The sequence below is a fragment of the Cynocephalus volans genome, chromosome 10 (genome assembly GCF_027409185.1).
Source record: "Cynocephalus volans isolate mCynVol1 chromosome 10, mCynVol1.pri, whole genome shotgun sequence".
NCBI lineage: Eukaryota > Metazoa > Chordata > Mammalia > Dermoptera > Cynocephalidae > Cynocephalus > Cynocephalus volans.
Genome location: NC_084469.1, coordinates 83,355,614 through 83,371,094, shown reverse-complemented (window position 1 = coordinate 83,371,094; position 15,481 = coordinate 83,355,614). Strand labels below are relative to the sequence as shown.

The 15,481-nt window shown below is 35.1% G+C and overlaps 1 protein-coding gene across 1 annotated transcript in view; it reads right to left on the bottom strand.

Moving 5' to 3' along the window:
- The window catches only part of NETO2 (neuropilin and tolloid like 2), a 49,648-nt gene extending 36,124 nt beyond the window's left edge, over positions 1–13,524 (bottom strand). The window contains exons 1-6 of the mRNA XM_063109922.1: positions 13,401–13,524; positions 12,936–12,992; positions 10,057–10,197; positions 9,149–9,397; positions 2,501–2,524; positions 2,268–2,395 (exon numbers count right to left, since the gene is read on the bottom strand). Of these exons, the coding sequence (XP_062965992.1) occupies positions 2,268–2,395; positions 2,501–2,524; positions 9,149–9,397; positions 10,057–10,197; positions 12,936–12,992; positions 13,401–13,524 (723 nt within the window). The remainder of the gene's footprint in view (positions 1–2,267; positions 2,396–2,500; positions 2,525–9,148; positions 9,398–10,056; positions 10,198–12,935; positions 12,993–13,400) is intronic.
- Between the last annotated feature and the right edge of the window lie 1,957 nt (positions 13,525–15,481).

Below are 15,481 nucleotides of genomic sequence, written 5' to 3'. Positions count from 1 at the left end.
TCCAGCTTGGGAGTCACTGTATCATGTCTCGCACCAATTCTTGAAAATAAACTGCCACCTCTCCCAGGACTACATTCTGGGTATTTTTCTCAGATCTACTTTTTAGTAACTATACTTTTTACTTGTATAAGTTTTATTTTTAAAATGTTATTTAAAACGTTATTTTAAAAAATGCCCTGGTCTTTTTCTTTCTCCTATTTTTGTTTCCTTCTTGTAAGATATTTAAGACACTTAAGTTGCTGAAGATGTAAAAAAACTTCTTCCCGTTTATTATGTCTGCTAATTCTTACTCATGGTGGGTTGTGAGCATAGGTGTTTTCTAATTTTGGGTTGTGAGCTTATCTTCAGCAGTGTTTTATCAATGGCATCCCTGTAGCCTCCTTGGTTATTCTGTATTTATTTTTTATTTTTTTTAACTATAAGAAATAAACCTGCTTTATTTATAAATTACCCAGTCTCAGGTATTCTGTTATAACAACACAAAACTTACTAAGACACTTGATAAAAAGACATATTCCTGCAGTTTAACCACAACCTCTCTATGAGAGTGGTAAAGTTTGCCTCTATGAGATAAAACACAATCACAAAAACATGATGGAAATGTGATGGACATATATAACCCAGACCTGCCCAAGATGGACTTTTACTTCAACTGTTTCTGGCCTTCTAAAAGTGATTTTTCATCTTCTCATTTTTATAAAACTGTCTTTAAAAAGGTATATATGATATTGGTTTTAATAAGGTGAAAATCCTTTCCTCCATTTGTCCCATTGGTAGGTATGGCCCCTCACCTACCATAATTAAGGAATCCATACACCATTATTCATCTTGCATTTATTTTTGCCCACCTGGAAGGTTTTATGAGCCCAGGACCATTTTGTTACTTTTTGGGCCTAGTGATTCCTAAATAGAGTAGGGAATATAAGCTCATATCCTAAACCCTAATAAAGGCAGGTTTCTAGGTATAAAGTCTCAGTAGAGACCCCAGCCTCACTCCCACCCCCACCTGAGACCAAGTCCAGAAAAACAAGTTTGTCATCAACAGGTGCTATTGGAAAATTTCTTCTAATCTACCCTGTCATGTCAATCATCTCCCTTTGAGAATTCCAGTTTTATGTGAGAAAGTCTCACAAAGTTCACATGAATCCTAGGTCTTTGATTTTTGTCAATGTGGGTTTTAAATCCCAGCTCCTGGCATGTCTACCCCTGGGTAGTAACAGGTTATTGAAATCAGCCAGGGGCATTTGTAACATCAATTTAATTTATTGCTTTAATTTATAGTTATTTCTCTTCATTTCTAGTACATAAGAATTACCCTCTTTTTTCTGGAGCTTACATATGCTTTTAAAAGGATATTTGTTATACAAGGGTACTTCATAAAGTTCATGGAAAGATTCAAATTATCTTTTAATTCTATTCTTCCATGAACTTTTTGAAGTACACTCATATTTTACCCAGTGTTCCCAGGTGTTTTTGAACAGGTAGGTTTTCAGGTTATGTAATCTATCATAACCTTGAATATGATTTTCCTGATTCTTTAAAGGTATGTTCTCTCATCCTCACTTTCTATTCTCTTCCCTCTTTTTACATACATACACATAAAATATAACTTTAACTGGTGATATTCCTAAAAGTATAAATTAAAAGCAAAAAGCTAAAGTAGTGAGTAGCCAATTTCAATCTGTCAGTTATTAAAACATTCTTCCCTGCAGTACTTTCCAATAAAAGCTCCACATGATTAGCAGAGGCAGCATGGTAAGAACACAGACTCAAAACATTTGTTTTTGTTTTCATACTGCTATGACTGACTCTTGTGACCTTTGAGAAGACACTTTAACCTTTTGCAGCCTATTTTTCCTCCTCGCAAAAAAGGCTTTTATAAATCTGTGGTAATAGTGATCAATACTTGTACTCACCAATTAGGAATCCATGGGTTTTAAGAATCCTAATCTTTTAAAATTAAGAATCTTAATATATGTATAATATTCCTGAAATTTATATTACAGTTAATTTAATTTAATTTTCTTTTAAAATTGTTTTTTCTCTTTTGAAGCTTGGAATATATTTCAGCTTATTTAACTGTAACAATGTTACAATGCTAGGATCGGAGTAGATGCCCAAAAATGTGACTTAAAACTAATTAATTTTTAGAAAGTTATTATATCAGTTTATATGATCAAGAAACATTTACACAAACCAAAATAACACATTATACAAATCATGTCTTATTATGTTCTTCTCTGAAGTGACTCAATACATAATAATACCTTAGCTTTTGGAGTAGCTTTAATTGTCCATATGCAATCAACTGCTTGGCCAGGTTTCGTTTTTTCCTCTTGTTCTACCTGACTAGAACGCACTATTCCATCAGCTCCTGATAGCTCAAACTGGCAATCTAGAAAAAAATAAATGAATAATGCTGAAAGGAAAATAAGACTTATCAAAAATGCCATGAGGAAAAAGAGGTAATATACTAAACCTGGGATGGGATTTAAAATACCTCCTAGGTAAGTAAAGTCTGGATCTGTAACAGAAAAAAAGAAGAAAGTCATTGGTACTGAAATAGTTACTTTAAGGTTTAATGTCTTAAGTTACATCTAATGCTCCATTTAATAGCAAAGTAACAGCTTTTATTGGTGTAGACTACACATCACTAATAGGATGATTAATAGGAAGAGCTCACTAATAGGATCAACGTTTATTTAATGATAATGTTTATACTTGTGATCCCATCATGAATTAATCATTTATTTATGCTACTTGAAAATTCACATCAACAGTCAAAAGTAGTAGTTAGACCACTGATGGATAAATGGATAAACAAAATGTGACATATACAATACAATGAAATATTATTCAGCCTTAAAAAGGTATAAAATTCTTTTGCTGAAATCATTAAAATCTTCCAAATTTTTGCTTAAATGGATAGTAGTGATGGTTACACAATATTATATATGTATTTAATGTCACTGAATTGTACACTTAAAAATGATTAAGGGGTAAATCTTATGTATATTTTACCACAGCAAAAATGAATTTTTAAGAATTACAAACACAGGTTATTTTAAAAAGAATTACTTGAAAGTTTAGATAGCACCTGCATATACCAAACTGCAAGAATGGAAAAATTACTGGATAGTCTAAAATGTCTCGGAACTGTTAGTCTGGGAAACCTATTTCAATACACATTTTATTGTATGTGCCTGGAAGCTTAATTCTTCTTAAAATTGTTGTCTTTAATTACAGACACTTTAGGAAATTATCAAACTACATATTGAAAAAAGGGGGAAAAAAGTATTAGCTTAATTTAGAATACATTTCAGAGACTGTTCTTTTTTAACTTAATAAACTAAATAAACCTCCCCTTGCTAAAAGGGGACAACTAATAGACACTTCACCTCTTTGGCAGAAAAATGTCAATGAGATACTCAAATCTTAAAGCATTGGGGGGAAAGGCCATGGGAGCAATCTGGCAAAATAAGCAAAAGTTTTTCATATATAGGCAAGAATTCTAGGAAGTTGTCATTATTGCATTAAAATTTCCATAATTATCCCAGTTTCTTCCAGAAAGTAACAATCGATTGAAAGCCTCTGCCTCAACAAATACCACCAGTAGCTTAGAGAGTTCCATTAAAAACAAAGAAAAAGGGCCGAGCTCGTGGCGCACTCGGGAGAGTGCCGCACTGGCAGCGCAGTGACGCTCCCGGCGCGGGTTCGGGTCACGAAAAAGACAAAAAAACCCCCAAAAAACCCCTAGCTAGTTTTTCACCATTGTTAACAGGTTTCTAACAGATTTACCACTCCTTAGACAAAATTTATTTTATAAACATGACTTTAAATAACAGCAGATACAGCCATATTTTAGCTAATCATGCACTGCTTACTTATTTTGATGTGTCTTTTTTTTCTTTTAGTGATAAAATTGTGGAATCCTTACCCACATTATAAAGACAATATGATAGAGTAGGAAAAGTTGCCTGAAGAATTGGAATCTAATCCTGGATCTGCCATTATACAATCTAAGAAAATTAATCCCTGACTCAGTTTCCTTATCTATACAACAGGATGTTACATAATCTTCCTGACATTACTGTCATTAGCATAAAATTAAATACAATGTATGTAGAAACTCTGAGGCATTATAAAAATACAAGTGATAGGTAATAAAGTCTAGAAATGCTAAGCATTTCATAATTTGCTTATTTTAACTATAAGCCATATAAAGTTGCTCTCGTGATATATAATACTAGTAGAGAAAAAAGAGCCACTTTTCTCCAGAGTAAGCATCTTTACATATAAAGTTGGCAGATTTTATTTTTTAATGTTTAAAAACTTTATTCAAATAAGAGCATTGTTTTTGACATGTTTTTAACTTTCAAGTAGTCTCAATTTATATGCAAACATCTAATTCACAAATAAGATTTTGTAACTGTGTGTTTATGACATCAAAGTATCAATTACTTCAGTTAATTGATTTAGTTAATAAAAGTCAAACACCTGACCAATTTAATCAGACCAGTTATTCTGATATAATCTATTGGTTTTCAAACTTCTGTGAATGACTGCACAGGGGAGAATATCCTGTGTATCACCCAGCCATCTTTCTTTTTCCTGAGAGTGTGAGCAAATAACTCACTAGCCACTGCTTTTGAATTGTGGTTAACTACACATAAAATTAATCATGTTAAGCATTTTTAAGTGTATGGTTCAGTGGCATTAAGTACATTCACAGTGCTGTGCAACCATCACCACTCCCTATTTCCAGAATTTTCTTTTATCATCCAAAGCTGAAAAGCCATATCTATTAAACACTAACTCTCCATTCCCCCATCCCCCAGTAACCCACTTTCTATGAATTTGACTACTTTAGATCCCATATATGCAGGAATGAGGCGGGTGCCACAGGCATTAACCCCACCCCACCCCTCCTTTTTCTTTCTCACATCCAATTTCCTTCCCCTTTCCCCTCTCTCCCTCCCTCCCTCCCAACTGCTCCGCAACATCATAGAATGTAAAAAAAAAAGTAATATTAATAAATAAACTTATAGGGCCGACCCCGCGGCGCTGGGAGCGTAGCGTCGCTCCCGCCACGGGTTTGGATCCTATATAGGAATGGCCGGTGCGCTCACTGGCTGAGCGCTGTGCGGGCGACACCAAGCCAAGGGTTGCGATCCCCTTACCGGTCACGAAAAAAGACAAAAATAAATAAATAAATAAATAAATAAAAATAAAAAATAAATAAACATAAAAAAAGAAAAAAAATTTTTTTTAAATAAAAAAATGATTGAAAAAAGATCCCATATATAGGCATACTTCGTTTTATTGAGCTTTGCTTTATTGTGCATTGCACGGTAGAAAGAGAGAAGTCAATGCCTGGCTTCAAAAATTCAAAGGACAGGATAACTCTCATTGGGGGCTAATGCAGCTGGTGACTTTAAGTTGAAGCCAATCATTCCAAAAATCCTAGGGCCCTTAAGAATTATGCTAAATCTATTCCACTTGTGCTCTGTCAATGGAACAACAAAGCCTAAATGACAGCACATCTGTTTATAGTATGATTTATGGAATATTTTAAGTCTACTCTTGAGAACTACTACTCAGGAAAGTAGATTCCTTTCAAAGTATTACTACTCATTGACAATGCAACCTGGTCACCCAAGAGCTCCTGATGATACACAAGATTAATGCTGTTTTCATGCCTGCTAACACAACAGTAATTCTGCAGCTCATGCATCAAGGAGTAACTTCAACTTTCAAGTCTTTTTTTGGTGCATGGCTGATAATGGCATCTGAAACCTTGACCTTGGTGTTATCATCACCATGCTCTACTGAGTGAACTAACCCACCAGTTGATAGCAACTATTATTTAAAAAATATATTTTGTAAGGTTAGAGTTGCCATAGATAGTGACTGCTCTGTTAGATCTGGGCAAAGTAAATTGAAAATCTTCTGGGAAGGATTTATCGTTCTAGATGCCATTAAGAACATTCATGATTCATGGGAGAGATCAAAATATGAACATTAACAGGAGTTTGGAAGAAGTTGATTCCAACCCTCATGGATGACTTTGAGGAGTTCAAGACTTCAGTGGAGGAAGTTAACTGCAGAGGTGGTAGGAAAAGCAAGAGAACTAGAATTAGAAGTGGAGCCTGAAGAGGCTACTGAATTGCTGCAACTCATGATAAAACTTGAATGACTGAGGAGTTGCTTCTTATGGATCAGCAAGGTAGTTTCTTGAGATGGAATCTACTCCTGGTGAAGATGTTGTGAACACTGTTGAAGTAACAAAAGATTTAGAACACTACATACATTTAGTTGATAAAGTAGCAGCAGGGTTTGAGAGAACTGACTACAAACTTGGAAAAAGTTCTACTGTGGGTAAAACTCTCCCAAACAGCATCGCATGCTACAGATGAATCTTTCATGAAAGGAAGAATCAACTGAAGTGGCAAACTTCATTGCTGTTTTATTTTAAGGAACTGCTGCAGCCACCCCATGCTTCAGCAGCTACTGCTCCGATCAGTCGGCAGCCATCAACACTGAGACAAATCGTCCTCCAGCAAAAACATTATGACTCGCTGAAGGCTCAGATAATTGTTAGCACTTTTTAGTTATAACATATTTTTCAAATTAAGGGACATACTTTTTTTTGCACATAATGCTGTTGCACACTTAATAGACTACAGTATAGTGTAAATGCAACTTTTATATGCACTGGGAAACCAAAAAATTTGTGTGGCTTTTTTTTTTTGCAATATTCAGTATGCTGTGGTGGTCTGGAAGCAAATCTGCACTCTCTCTGAGGTATGCCTGTGTACGTGGAATCACACAGCCTTTCTCCTTTTCCTGTCATCCCAAGCAAAAGCCTGTGCCCGCCACACACCAACCAACTCCCCATTCCCCTCACCCCCTGGTAACCACCATTTTACTTTCTTCCTATAAATCTGGCAACTTTAGATAACTTATGTAAGTGGAATCATACAATTTTTGTCCTTTTGTGTCTGGCTTTCTTCACTTAGCATAATGTTTCAAGGTTAATCCACGTATCAGAATTTACCCAAACGAGTTAACTTATGTCCATGCAAAAATCTGCACATGGATGTTTACAGCAGCTTTATTCATAATTGCTAGAATTTGAAAGCAACCAAAATGTCCTTCAACAGAATGGATAAATAAACTGTGGTACATCCAGACAAAGAAATAATATTCAGTTAGAAAGAAGTGGACTATTAAGCTATGAAAAGACATAGAGGAATGTTATATGTATCTTGCTAAGTGAAGGATGACAATCTGAAAAAGCGACAGACTGTATGATTCCAATTATATGTCATTTGAAAAAGTGCAAAACTATGGAGACAGTAAGGATCAGTGGTTGCCAATGGTGTGGGGGGAGGAAGGGATGAGTAGGTGGAGCACAGGGGAATTTTTTACTGCAGTGAGACTATTTTGTAAGATACTGTAATGGTGGACACGTCATTTTACACATTTGTCCAAACCCACAGAATCAACAACACCAAGAGTAACCCCTAATGTGAACTATGGACTTTGAGTGATTATGATGTTAGTTCGATTGTTAACAAATGTACCACTCTAGCATCAGATACTGATGGTGAGGGAGACAGAAAGTAGGTGGTAACTCTACTTCAGTTCAATTTTGCTGTGAACCTAAGCCTGTTCTAAAAAAAGAATCAAGTTTATTAGGCGTATTTTACTTTATGAAAATGTTATCCTTTTGGCACTGAGCAGATAAATACTGAAGCAAAACTTAAAAATTTCCATAATTTTTATTGACAGGGAAAAAAGGTTTTATGCTTTTCAGGCAAAAAAACAGTAGGCAATAAAGCTATTTGTATAGTATGACCCCAGTTTTGTTAAACAAACAAAATAAACAGATGTACAAATACATCTGAAGGAATACATATCAAATTGTTAACAATGATTTCATATAAGGGTGGAAGAATTATGGATATTTTCCTTTCATTTGGATATATTCTAATTTTTTTCAAATTTCTTTCATGAAAAAATAAATAAAAGCAAAAGATTATATAGTTGTTAAACTAAGTTATTTTTTCACCTTGTAAGTACTGAAGACAATAACATGTACACCTTTGTGTTTCTGCATTAAAAATGAGTATTTTTACACTGGATAGGGCTTTATAGTTCTCGAAGTGTTCTCACAGTCTTCTTATTTACTATGGAGGAAGTAAGACAGTGTCATAGGCTGACAGTGTAGTAGTGTCATAGTCTGAATGGTGGACCCCCAAACACGTCTACATCCAAATCCTCATAACCTGTGAATATTACCTGATAGGGTAAACAAAGAGTGAATATTATGTACAAGGCAAAAGATGTCATTAAGTTAAAGACTTTGAGAAGAGGGGAAAGATATGAGAAGATGCAGGCACAGACTGGAGCGATGCAGCCACAAACCCAGGAATGCGGGGCAGCCACCAGAAGCCAGAACAGGCAAAGAATGAATTTTCCCGCGGAGTTCCTAAAGGGAGTGAGGCCCTGCTGGATTAAAGTCTGGATAAATAAATTTCTGTTTTCAATAGCCAAATTGGTGGTAATTTGTGATGGCTGCCTCAGGAAACTAATACAGCAGGTATTTTCATTTTACCAAAGGCAAATCTCAGGTATACTCAATGCTTAATAGTCTTACAGCTATTAGGGGGCAGAGAAAGGACTCAAACCCAGATCTTTTACCTCTAAGTGCAGAGCAGTATTCTTTCTATTGTTCAATATTTCCTAGAGTATTTATTCAAAGGAGTGGTTAATTCAATCAGTCCAATGAAAAAACCCCGCCAAAACAATTTTTATGGAGATTATAAAAACAAGACAATTTATTGAATTATTTAAAAAAATGTTTTATTTTCATGTTGTTGGCCTTGAGTATATGCTCTAAAACATAAAGAAATCTGAGAAAAAAATGTGACACCATCTATGATACGCTTCAAAATTCAAGTGATACAGTTCTATTTCCAATTATTAGTAAATTTTCATTTGTTCACGAACTGATTTCCCTTTGACCTTGTGAATTTCTTTAAAGTCTTGATTTCATTAACTTGACCAAATTATCTCTTTTCTAACCTTAAGATTCTAAAATCAAAGCGAGACACCCACCCACTGAAAAGATGACCTTCTTTACCTGGAATAAATGAATATTTTGCTCGAAATCCCAGTCCTTCAAGTTCTTCATCAGAACTAAACTTAATCCACATGAATCTTCCTGTTGACCTAATTAATGGAGGGCTTTTCATGCCACAGTAACGATCTATAAGAGGAGAGAAACCAAACGGCCCATCTCGAACTTCCAAGTGATCAAACCGACATTCAAATGATGGTTCTATGTAATAACGTTCATCAAAGGTCAACTCTATCCTTTGACGTGGAGCAGCTGGAAAGTAAGGGTAAGGGTAAGCAAATCAGTGTAACACAAATAAGAATATAAATGTACTAACACAAATGAGAAAAACAAAACAATTGCTCTGTTACTGCTTCACAGATGAGGATTATAACAAGAATTATTATTCATAAAAGTCATAATAAATGTTATATTTTACATTAATAATAATGGTACTCTGTAGAACTACAGTTACCTTTCTCTGTAGTGTATATTTCTCAAATTAGTTAAATGGACTTGGACTGACTAAAATTGAAGTTGAGAAGCATTAACTTACATAGTTCATGAGACACAATGTACCGTGATACATAGAAAAACAAACAGAAGAAATGAAAGGAGCTCGCTGATGTGGATATAAACTTGCATGAAGACTAATAAGGGTGTCAGTAAGTTTAAGTTTCTTATCAGAAAAGTTTCTCATATATACTGATGTACCTAGTTGAATTATACTTTAGGAGATTCGAAATTCCCACAAAATGTCAACTATTACTTCATTAATGTATTCAATATTCAGAAACGCTTATCATTACTAGTAAGAGTTTAAATTCAAATACATGTTTAAATTTTGTTCAAACTGGTTTAAAGATGAAATTTTACCAATACATTTAGTTATACAGAAAAGTAAAAATAAAAAACAGAAATTTGTCAAATACCTTCCAAAATGTAGATACACTCCTTGTTTGGTGGATATGAGTCAGGGTAATTTGGTGAAGCAAAATGACCTCCATTGCTGGTTCGAACCCAAATGCCACACTGGGTTGCAGGAATGTGCTTGATTCCAATATTTTGTCCATCTGAGGGAAAAATAACATTTAAAACATTAATTACAGTAAAAGAGAAAAGCATTCTTCTTTTTCCTCTACAACCTTCCAAACAATTGCCCACTTCATGTTACATATATATACAATTTTGTAAGCACCATTGCCAAATTTAGCACAACACAGTACAGCAGAAGCAAAAGAAAGGTTAAGGTTTTGTGCTGTGCTCACTCGAAAAACTCACTGCTAGAGGACAAGTTTGCCATGAAAGGGAATAGGGAAATAAAATGCTTATATTTTACAAAGGCAAGAGCTTCTGGGAGAATCTGATAAATCAATGAAATTCAGTTCTGACATAAAAATAAAAGAATCCAGGAGTTGCTCTCTGATATGGTACCCTTATATTTAGTTGAACACAAAAGTCAAATAAGATTCAAAGATTATAGAGGAATTTTAGTTAAAAATTGTAGACTGAACATGTGCATTTAGCTCTGCTCTCTCCCCAAGCTCCACTTAAACAACAGCAAAAGGATTTAAAAGCATAAACCCATAAGTAGAAAGAAGTAGATATAACTGCAACACCAGGCAGTACTTGGATGTGGGGCAAGTGGTGGTGAGTGAAACTGAGTTTTTTAAAAACATGAGGCTGTTTAAAAGTCTGCTTAGAATCAGTTTGCTTAATACTCTTCCATACTCCACAAATCTAGGTGGCTGCTGCTCTATCGCCACATCAGAAAATTTGAGATTATTTCTTTGGAGAAAGTAAAACAGGGTTATTGGACTAGGGGACACCAGGCACAGCTAAAGGTGAAAATACTAACCTGAAAACAGGGAGATGGTGAATGTTAACATCCTGAACAATACTCCCAGTTCATCTCTCACTGAAATTCCCAAAGGCTGCTTGGTCAGAAATAGAGCCTCCAAGCAGGAAATGGATAAGATTCTTCTCTGGGGACACTAATCAGCCCAAAGAAAGACTCAACAACGCAGACACAGGGGTTCTCTGATGTCAGATCATTTAACAGTGAAGGCCACAGTAAACAATCCCTACCCACCTCTGCAGACAGCTAATGATCAGCTTTTTAGTGCCCCTCTTAAAATATAAGCAGACATTCAAGGATCACCAGACATTTGAGTAAAGCCTATAATGTGAAAAACAGATCAAAACAAACAGAAAAAAAAGCAACTCTGAGGGCCAAAGACTTGTAAGAAAAATTTTAAAAATGAAAACACAAAGCAGAACTGTCATTTAATCTCCTCAGAGAGGTAGAAAAGTATATCTATAAAACAAGAATAAGGACTTCCTAAAAAAAAGAATATTCAGAAACAAAAGAGAGCTTACAAAAATAGAGGAAAAATAGAAGAAATGAAAAAAGTAGTAGAAAGTTCAGAGCAGAGGTCAGCAAACTACAGCCCTGGGCCAAATCTGACCTGCTGCCTATTGTAAATTAAGTTTTACTAAAATATTAGGGTACTTCAAAAAGTTAATGGTAAAATTAGTATGATCTTTTAATTCTATTTTTCCACGAACTTTTTGAAGTACACTCATACATCCATGTTCATCATTTGCATGTTATCTCTGGCTGCTTTCACACCACAATAGGAAGAGGTGATCAGCTGCGCAAGAGAGCATATGGCCTGCAAAGCCTTAAATACTTGCTAGCTAACCCTTTACAGAAAAAGTTTTTTTAACTCCTGGTTTAAAATATAAAGTGGAGAAAGTCTCCCAGAACATGGAGCAAAAAGAGAGATGGAAAAATAGAAAATATAAAAGCAAAAACAGGAGGGCCATGACTAAATAATAGGAATTCCTGAACAGACAGAAAAGAGAAAATGGAGAAAAGGGAATTTTAAAAATTAAACAAACAGGAAAAAAAACCACCTAAACCTAAACACAAAACTCATATTGAAAGAACTCAATGAGTGACTTAATGTTAAATTCTGAGTACTTATTTTACCAGAATTATGATATAAGTATATAGAGAAGAGTGGTACAAATGGAAAGCAAGATAACACTTGCATGTGGATAGGGGTGAACGGTAGGTACGTGAAAGAGCTAAATTCTCTTTTTCTGTGGTGAGAAACCAGTATCTAATGTCTAAAACTAAAATAGTCAAGAAGTATAGGATGTTATTTAGAGATATGAAGGGAAATACCCAAAGAATCAGCTAAAAGATTAATTATTTCCACAGAGCAGGAAATGGGATAGGGTAGAATGGGGGACAGATTTTTCCTAATTAATTTTTTTGAATGCTTTGATTTTTATCATGTGTATGTATTAACTTTGATAAAAATAAAAAATAAGTAAGATTATATAGGAAATGTTCTAAACTCTGACATGAAAATCTGGCTCAAAAGTCACACTAGCAAATCTTCCTTCATAATTCAGGACAATAAGAACAGGACCAATTGGCTTTGCGTAAGATATTGATGGAAATGTTTCATCTGTTTACATTAGAAAAAAGGATTTTTATTTTTGCTTAGTGATAAAGTATGAATCTCAGTTAATCTGGGGACATAATCCACAGTGTGCTAGGAGTTGCTAGTGATGCCAATTTTTAAAATTTATCAGGGCAAGACTTTATATTGGCAATTTACTGTAGTTAACTGTCATTGAACCCAATTAAATTGAGGCTGATAGGTTGACAGAAAGCCGTAGGTCATTGGAACACCCCAGAGGGATTATGGAAACAGTATTCAAAAAATGCAATCCTTTTAAATAAGCCATCCCACTGTCCTGAACATGCAATAAGTTATCACTGTAAGTACTTTACCTTGGGTCTTTTGGGCCACTGCAATTCCTTCCACTACAAGTATTGTTATTAACAACACTAAAGAGATAACAGAAAAGAAAAGTTAAAAAATTGAATCTAAACTACATTTCACTAAGTCTATAAAGAAAATCACATGACAAAGAAAGATAAATTAAAGCCACGATTTCTAACATTCACTATCAACATTTTTGTGTTAAATGTTATGCTCTGATTTACTATTTGATCTTTAAGACAACCCCCCAAAGTACATAACTGATTTTATACTCATTTATACAAGCACCAATAACACATGGTATTTAAAGCATTTTTCAACTTGACAGGTTTTACAAAAAATGCTTTTGGTTTTTTGCAACAGACTTCACTAACCCTAACTATTCCTCTACTTGCTGCACTCCACCTCAGAGTTTATGTGCATTATGGCTAGCCCTGCAATGTGTTATCCAGCTGTGAGCTCAATTAGATTACCTGAATTGTGAGAACATTCATAATAAGGACAGAAGTAAGGAGGCAGCAGTCTCCTAGAAATCAATTCAACTATTTTATAGTTCTGCAATACTATGCTGTGTTCTGTGTTACAAAAACTAGCCATATTTAGGCACCAAAGCTTTTTTTTCCTTCCAATTTGAACACTTCTAACACTGAATCAACAATATATTGAGTTGTTTTGCATGAGTATTTGCTTTGAAGATTTTAAAAAACATTTCATTTTTACGAATGGTGCTCTCTCCCTTTCGGTGGAAACCATACTACCAGCCCTGCCTCAAACTAATATGTGAACTGCAGTTATTCAGTCAAAAAGCACTTACAGAGTATCTACTGAAGAGCAGGCACTGAGGGAACACAGGTGTAGAGAGAAAAATGTAGCAAAATGGTTCAGAGTGCCAACTTTAGAAGTTAGATGAATCTAGAATGGGGTTCCCAGTTTTGCCTTTTACCAGCTGTGAGGCCTTTTCAGCTCAGTTTACTTATTTGTAAAATGGGGATGATGTGCTAACAGCACCAACCTCATTGGTCGTTGTGAAAATTAAATGAGATGTATGCACAGCACTTTTTATGTGCCAGGCATTCTGCTAAATAAATGATAGATATTATGACAAACTAGTATCTGCAAGAAGTCAATCTATGGTCAAAGACAATCTACAATACAAGGTGAAAAGGCATTTAGCAGGAGGTATACAGAAAGCACAATGGAAGCACAGAGAAGGAAACCATTCATTCTGCTGGGATTAATGGGAACAGGGTGAGGAAAACTTCAGAAAAAGAAGTATATTCTGGTTGGGCCTTACAGGACTTGAACTCAGGAGAGCAAGAAAGGTAGTGTTTAAAGAAAAACATGAAGGCATGAGCACTATTCTATATGTCTTAGGGGAACTCTGGGTAATACAGTATGGCTAGCTTTGGGAGGGGAACGGTGGTATAGCAGGTTAGAAAAAAGGTAGGATGAGATCTGGTTGAAAGACGTCTTGAATGCCATGTTAAAGAGTGTGGCCTTTTGACTGTAATGAGATGCCATTGTATGTTTTTAAACTAGAGAGTGACATAATCACATCTGTGTTTTAGACTGATACTCTTGATGGTTGTGTGGAGTCTAAACTTTTAAAGAGAAGAAGGGAGAAGATCACCTAGGAAGCAAAAATGATAATGTCTTAAAGCAGAACCGTGGAAGTGGAAATGGAAAGGAGGAGAGATTAATGACATGTCTCAGATGTAGAGTCAAGTGCAACTTGGTATCCCATAGGACATAAGGGGTGAGGGAGATGGAGGAACTGAAGAGTTTGCTAGTATAAGTGACAGATACATAGTCATACCATTTGTTCACTCAATAGCATGTACTAAGTATCTACTACCCAGAGTCACCAATGTACAAACATATAGTTCTTGCCATTCAGTTTATATCTTAAAATCTAACTGTTTGACCTCTTCATCTTTGGTTTCTCGCATCCTTGCTGACCTCTGTCTCCTCTGTCTTCTCGCAACAACTTTAATTTTCCCTTTCCCTTTCTTTGGTTGCTGGTAATGGTGAAGATCTCATGTTATATAGGAACAATTCTTCCTTCAAACTCTTGATGTCTTTAGACTGGATCTGAGTTAGAGGAATGAAGTCTTGAAATTTGTTTTTTTAAACTGAATATTTATGATCAAAAAGAAAATCCAGGGTTATGATATTTGATACTTCAGCAAATAATACATCCATTTGTATCAATTTATATTGTTAGAGGACACTATCCGCCAAGGCATATCATTCAGACCATACACAATTGGTCAAAATTTTCTGCTCAGCACACCCTTCCTCCTCACAGGTGTAACTATTTATCGGTTTTCACATTTATAATTCACAATTTATAAGCAAGTAACCAAGGCCAGCAGACAGGAGGGCAAGTAAGATATCAACAAACCGAAACCAGGACAACAACAATACAACTATGACAAAATGATGAACTATGCCAGAAAGATTATGATATATAATGACCAATAAAAATCTGTGTAAAATAACTGATTTATGAAATTTGCACAGACTGCACAACTGAGGTAGAACAATCACACTA